Here is a 7,286-nt window from a genome sequence, read left to right on the forward strand (position 1 = left end):
AAAAAACACAGCTCCAGGTCTGTTTTTGAGGAGGTAACAACATTATAGCATGGTTTGAAGCTCACAAGAATCCATTTTATGCAATATAGGACCTTTAGGAACAGTGGGCTAGCCATTCGTGCACAGAGCCAATTATCAATCTATATTTTAACCATGAATGCGAGTGACTGGCCATTAATAATATGTTTTTTTCTTTTTGTAGCTGTTGGCTGGCTAACGACTTGGCCTTCTACATTGGAGTCGTGGCGTACTTCCTCCTGATTTTCGTCTTTTGTCTGGTTGTGTTTGTGGTCGTGATGGTCCAACTTGCCCGAATAAAGAGACAGAACCCCCAGAATCAGTCTCCAAACCGGAGCACCCTCTCTGACCTGCGCAGCGTCTTTGGACTGGTCATCCTCCTCGGTCTCACCTGGGGGTTCGCTCTGTTCGCCTGGGGACCCCTCTACCTGCCTTTTGTCTATCTGTTCTGTATATTCAACACTCTACAAGGTCAGTGGGTTTGATTTAACACTTAAAAAGAGATATGAAAAATTAAATAAGTCTTTTGAGCTTTTATTGATGTAGAAATGTCTGTATCTGTTGCATATATTAGATAGATTTATCCATGGATTTCATAATGATAAGAACAATAGTCATTCATAACAGAGGTGGAGACTTGCAAGTCGTGACTTGGACTTGAGTCAGATTTGAGTCACTTTTTTTTAGGACTTGAGACTTAACTTGATAAAATGGACCAAGACTTTGGACTTGACTTGGACTTAAGCAATGTAACTTGAGAAGACTTGATTATTTTTTACTTGATATACGTTTTTAGAAAATGCTTTTTTTTACAGTTGATAAATGCAGTGCTGAATTTTACAGGAATGAACTGGAACATGTCTCTCCCACTTCTCCGTTTGGTACTTTGGATGTACTGTGAGATGGTACCTCAAATGTACTACAGTAATTTACAGTAAAATACAGTAAAACAGAGGGAACTACATAAAATATGATTCTTCCATTTCAGTGCAGACTACATGTCAAAATAGCTGATATTAAGCACTTTTAAATCTGAATTCTTTCTGTTCTAACCATAATAATTTGTACTCTTGTCAAGACATGTAAACATGAAAAATTTGCACTTCTACAACTATATAGTATATATAAATATACCATGACTTTTTCAGTACAATTTAGTGTAAAATTCATATAAATTGCACAAAATCTAAGCTATATTTGGTACTTTTTTTGGTTTAAAGACTTAAAATGACTTGAATCCCAAAGCAGACGACTTGGACTTGACTTGGACTCTTGGGCCAGTGACTCGAGACTCGACTTGGACTTGCCTGTATTTGACTTGGGACTTGACTCAGACTTGAGGTCAAAGACTTGAGACTTACTTGAGACTTGCAAAACAGCGACTTGGTCCCACCTCTGATACATAATGTAAAGGCCCTATTTTATGCTTTTATTATAACGTGTTTTTTTTATCATTTGTGCAGGATTCTTTATCTTTGTGTTCCACTGCGCTGTAAAAGAGAACGTGCAGAGACAGTGGCGGACCTACCTGTGCTGTGGTCGACTCAGACTGCCTGAAAACTCAGGTATGTCATTAAAAGTAATGTTTAATACACTTTTTCAAGGTGCACTGGGGAACTTTTTGAGTGAAGTATCGGCCACCGGCTTTGCCTGAAATGTTCTACAATATCTTTTTCCTCTGGTGACCTACCTTTACAAAATGAAAATGCCAGAGACCTACTCATTTTAGCGGTCATAAGAAATTAAGCATACGCAGCATTAGATGACAATGACAACATCTTCGAATATGTATTCATTTGAGCACAACTCGACAAAAACACCATAAACGCAACTGGAAAGCAAGTAGTGAGTCTAACAGTGTGGTCGCTAGGTGCTATTGTGCACAGAGCCTATTGTCCAGCGCAAATAACCAAACTTTATTTTTCATTCTCTCTTGTGACACTAGACTGGAGCAGAACAGCGACCCACAACAACAGAACCACGTCGTACCCCATCATGTCCACCACCACATCTCAGACTCTTCCCAGCCACGCCCTCAGTAACACCTCCCTCGCGAGCGACAACGTCTTCAGCGACTCCAGCAGCAGCGGTAAAAAATAGTCTAGAATGTCATAATCCTAGACAGCGAGCAGGTTTTTCCTTTTGATTACACTGGACTTTGCCATGAAATATCCAAAAGGCAAATTCACAAATATTGAATCTGGTCATTTCTATTACTAAAGGGCCTATATTGCACTATTTTTGATCTAGGCAGAAAACACTCTTCTTGTGATGTCATGTGATAATATGGGTGCTCCACTGTGTTTTTAAACTCCACTCACCTTCACTAGAATTATTTTTGGTCATTTCAGTAATGAAATGATCAATTTCCACTGAACAAAAGGTAAAAGGGAGCTATTAACTACCACTGCATAACATCACAAAGTGGAACAGGGCATTTTAAGCTTTGGAGATGTAGACAGACTAATAATAAAAGATTACTCAAACATGTGTGAATCAAACAAAACACAACTCTAGGTGTGGTTTTGAGGAGGTAACAACATAACATTGGTAAAAGCTCACAAAAGTCAGTTTTGCTTAATATTGGACATTTAGTAGTAGTAAGTATTCGGTCATTTTGCAGCACAACAAAACAAAACAAAACAAAACATAGACTACAACCCCATGGATCATGACCAAAAGGGTTTAGGCTGAAGTAAAAATTACTTATAATGTCTAACCCTATAAAACAATGATAGAATTCCAAGAGAGACAGGCATCGTATGAACAGCAAATTTGCATTTACAATTTCACTTATATGTATATCACAGTATCCATAATATATAGTGTAAGAGACAAAATATAAATTAAAACAAACAAAACGGAGTGCATAATTCATTCATTTCAGAGCTCTATGCCAGCCATGTCAGACTCAGGCCTGGAGGCCAAATTTGGCCCGCAATACAATTATATTTGGCCCCCGAACTCATATCAAATATGTATTAGAGCTGACACGCCAGTATGGTTCATGCACCACTAATCTTACTACTACTGCTTGTATCTTAGAAGAGATGCCAAGTATTTGTTTCTGCTTTGGACCCATGTGTATCAGAGTAAATCATAGTCTAGAAAACTGAGCTTGGATGAATGTTTTCTTTATGATTTTTGACTGTTCATAGTTGAAAGATTTGATTTTCATTGAAGCAAGTTGTTATTTAAACAAAACAAAACAAAGCATTTAAACATTTAAAAGGAGTTCAAAGCTACAGGCTATAGAGACATTATTTATTTAAAATGTTGTTATTATTTTATGTTATGCTTTTCTGCATTCAATTTTTAAGCAAAACTATTAGACAAAGTAAAGGTTTCAAAAGAAACAGAAAACGCACACCAAAATTCTTGTAGAGGTGCAAATGCAAGGACGTTGGCCGATGTCCAAAAGCTTTTTTAATAATAATAAGAAGAAAAGGTTTAACATTACATATCTCGAAAGAAAAGAAAACATGCAGATGTTGGTATTTAGTTTGGCCCACGAGTTAGTCCCAGTTTTTAATTTTGTCCCTCTGTGAATTTGAGTTTGATACCCCTGCTCTATGCTTTTCGAAACATAATGCTTTATATTATATTTATAAGACATCTGCAGTGTTAGACATTTAATTACAAGTATAAAACAATAACATAATTCTTATCTCTATCTTCCAGGCTCAGTGTATGCAGACAGTGGCATTTCCGATGGCTCAAACAGTGATGTGGTTTTGAATGAGCTCCACAGACGAAACCTGAGTCCACAAGGGCCCCTCTGACACCAGCTACTCACCACAACAACTGTAATGTACATAGTTACACATGGACTATAGAGGAAAACAGACGCTCATTCAAACCTGACAGTATTTAAAACTTAGCAAGGGTGGGGCCTTTTAGTTAGACTTTTGGAAGGTCAGAAAAGTTTCAATAAAAAGTTCATGTGAAACTCTAATAGATATAGTTAGAATAAAACATGACATTTTTAATCTTTTGAATAAAGCTGCACTGTGTGACTTTTTGTGAAGGGCCTGCCACCTGCTTGTCTGGAATGCTGCACAATAGAGCAATGAACTTCTCCGCCTCACGTGTATGTAATTACAGGTGATTTAATTGCTAAATATCTTGAAAAACAAGATCGGTTTGACTTGTGACTTGGCCTTGTGCTGCCGTGTGCTTGTCGTCACGGAGACAGAGAAGTCCATACTGTGGAACATTCCAGGACTAAAATAGGACATCTCCATGGAGACAAAAAAAACTCCCTCCACCCTCCACGAGAAAAGAAGTTACATAGTGCTCCTTTATGTAAAATTACTTGACTTTTTTGGAAACCATGAGAAAGACTGAAATTAATTACACGTGTATATTTGAAATCCTGTATAGTATTTTTGTTTGTATACTTGTAAAAAGACTAATAATTTATGACTCATGCACATTTTGCATCAAGAGTAGAATAGTTTTAAATGCACTGTTAATATATTGTTTTAATAATGTTATGGTTTTAGTGATTAGCAGATTTTGCACTGTGTCAAGGTTTGAACTGTTTTTAATCACATATCAGTTGAACTAATCCACAATAATGAAGTCAGTGTTCAATTATGTGTCATCCGAGGGATACAGCAATTTCTAGGAGCAACTAAAATGTTTTCTTTGTGTCAGATTTTTTGGGGGAAATAAGATGTTTTTATTTTTAATTATTATATTGTATTACATTTCAGTGTTCCGATATGTTCTGCATAGCCTACGATCAGACGAGCAGATTATCGTGGTATCAGGCGAATTGTAATTCTTAAGTACAATGAAGGAGTAACATTGGAATATCATTATCTTTATATTTATGTTTATTTTATTTGGGTTTGTCTAAAATTGTATGTAAGTATTTTCAGTGCAAATTGTTGTGACGTCCTAGAACTCTTGATTTAATGAAGGAAATGTGTTCTTAAATGATCCATTGTTTAGACAAAGGAGTCAATAAAACTTCAGCTAAATGCCATTTTGTTTTGGTCCTTTTTGATTCAGATGGTAGACATGGATAGATTTATGTATTTGGTTTATTTAGCAGGGACAGTGTAGCCTGATTCATCAGCCGGTTTCACTTCGTAGAAACCGTCTGACCTCACAGTGTTAGAATTCTTTCGCTTGACGTTAGACAGGTACTTTTTTTATTTAACCAATCGCTGCTATTTGGTTGTGACGTATGTAATGCGCCGGTATATTAAGCTTTTCCCAAATCTTGTAGGAAGAAGGGCAATAACGTCTTTCCCCTTGATAAAATTCACTAAACATTCTCTTTGTTCCAGCTTTAAGTCCTTGATCTCAGGAATCGTTGCCAACACAGAATGTATGGCTCTTCGCTGATTGGCTGGTGCCAAACTCGCACTTCCAGGGTTTTTGCGAACCGTCAGGTGTATTCTGATTCCTGATCTAGTCGCTGGAGAGAAATTAAATTGAGCAGAGGCACTAGGTGGCACCAGTCTGACTAGGGACAGTGTACATTAATCAACATTTCTGTAAATGTACCAGAATTTGCCAGAGAGGATTTTTCATCTGTAGTCCCTGGACAGATGGTAAACATGGTCACCCTAAAAAGCACAACAACAAGAACTATACCAAAAAAGTGCAATTGTGCATAACAGTTAAATTAAAAGGTAGTGAGAATACAAACAGACACTAACGACTATAACTACAAAGTACACAATGAGAAATAACACACACACTAGAGCGCACAGACAGGAGACACACACTCGGGCAGGTAGAGCAGCACACTAAGGATCACAGGTTTGATGAGTTATTAGCCAGTTCTCAACATGTTTTTTGAATAGATTGTATAAAGTTAGGTCTCTTATGCTGCCAGGGTCTGAGTTCCACTCCTGAGAAGCTGTGATGGAAAAGGCTGAACGCACTTTTTCTCAGGGGAACGACGCAGTCTCCACGGGCCGCCCCTCGAGTGAGTCTCTGTGTGGTGGTTCTGATCCTGATAAACTGAGAGTGGAGGAGATGACTGGCCATGGATGATATTGTAAATGAGACAGAGGTTTGAATACTTGATGAGGTTTTCTCAGCTTAACAGTGAGGAATGACCCACAACCCAAATCTGTAGTTAGTTACATTTTGTAGTTGTTTACCTTTCATAATTAATGGCTTATTTATCCCACAATACACACCAAAATGTGTAACTGTAATTGTGTTTCTTTTTTTTTTATCTAAATCTTCCAGCAGAGGGGGGTATTGCACTACTAACATTTGAGGCCAGACAATAATTTATATCAAAAGCTTTATTTGAACTCTCGAGATATTAAGTGATAAATTATAAATGGTTAAATTTTACATGCAAATTAGAACAGTTAATGTTCGCTACAAGATTACAAGGGAATTGGTGTTAGTTTAGTCACAAAATGAAATAATCAAAATGAAGAGGTTTTAAACAGGCATCACTGGGATCAAAGTAGGTTTGACACCCCTGTTCTAGATCATTTATCACAGAGGGTCAGTCTTAAAATACAAAGTACACAGTGTGTGGGAAGATGTATGTTCAATATCAAACCTCTGTCTTTGAAATTACACTTTCCACAGTCCTTCAAAGACGCCCTAAAATTTGAAGAGGAGAATTTTCAAGTAAATTAAAGCCCCAAAGGAAGTCTGTGATAAACCAAAAGCACATGTGTAAAAGTAATTTACAAGTATATTTGCCAAATTTTAACCCTTGAAAATTTGAAGGACTGACCTTAAATCGCTTAAATCTGAAAGTGGAAAACTCTGCTCAAAACAGGTCAGGGGAGAGTTGATAAAATATTTTTTAATGACAAAACTGTAAGGAGATGGGGGCTAAAATTTGAGACTTTTTCTATTGGAAAGTGTGTGAACCTCCTAGAATTTTTTCAGTCAAATCTGAGATGGTCGAGCGGAGGCATTCGGAGATTTTGCGTGGTATGACCCTGTAGCAATATATGCGTCAAAATGTGTTATTGTGACAGGCCTAGGTTTTACTTTCTGTTTCCATGGAGTCGTGCAAGTGACGTGCCACCTCCAGAAAGTTCCACACTGTGTCTTTAAACTTTAACCTTCAACCAACCCTAGCAACTCTCCTGGGCAGCCCCTTTCAAACTCCTGGTGATCTGTCTTTCATACATTTATTACACACTGGTATTGACTTTGAGAATACATGTTTCTACTGTTCTGACCTGCTGGCTTCGTCTTTTCTTTATGTTAATTGATCGTAGGTGAGCTGTTTTTCACCGCTTTGAATTCTTCCTATTTGAATCCCGTAA

General features: G+C 37.4%; 1 protein-coding gene across 1 annotated transcript in view; it reads left to right on the plus strand.

Annotated features, from left to right (window-relative positions):
* LOC110171013 (adhesion G-protein coupled receptor G2-like) overlaps positions 1-5,005 on the plus strand; it is a 61,590-nt gene extending 56,585 nt beyond the window's left edge. Inside the window, exons 26-29 of the mRNA XM_055151253.1 lie at positions 203-489; positions 1,482-1,583; positions 1,964-2,107; positions 3,700-5,005. Coding sequence (XP_055007228.1) covers positions 203-489; positions 1,482-1,583; positions 1,964-2,107; positions 3,700-3,800 — 634 coding nt within the window. The 3' untranslated portion in view covers positions 3,801-5,005. The remainder of the gene's footprint in view (positions 1-202; positions 490-1,481; positions 1,584-1,963; positions 2,108-3,699) is intronic.
* The last annotated feature ends 2,281 nt before the right edge of the window (positions 5,006-7,286 follow it).

The sequence above is a fragment of the Boleophthalmus pectinirostris genome, unplaced genomic scaffold (genome assembly GCF_026225935.1).
Source record: "Boleophthalmus pectinirostris isolate CB_2022bp ecotype Guang Dong unplaced genomic scaffold, ASM2622593v1 HiC_scaffold_15, whole genome shotgun sequence".
Taxonomy (NCBI): Eukaryota; Metazoa; Chordata; class Actinopteri; order Gobiiformes; family Gobiidae; genus Boleophthalmus; species Boleophthalmus pectinirostris.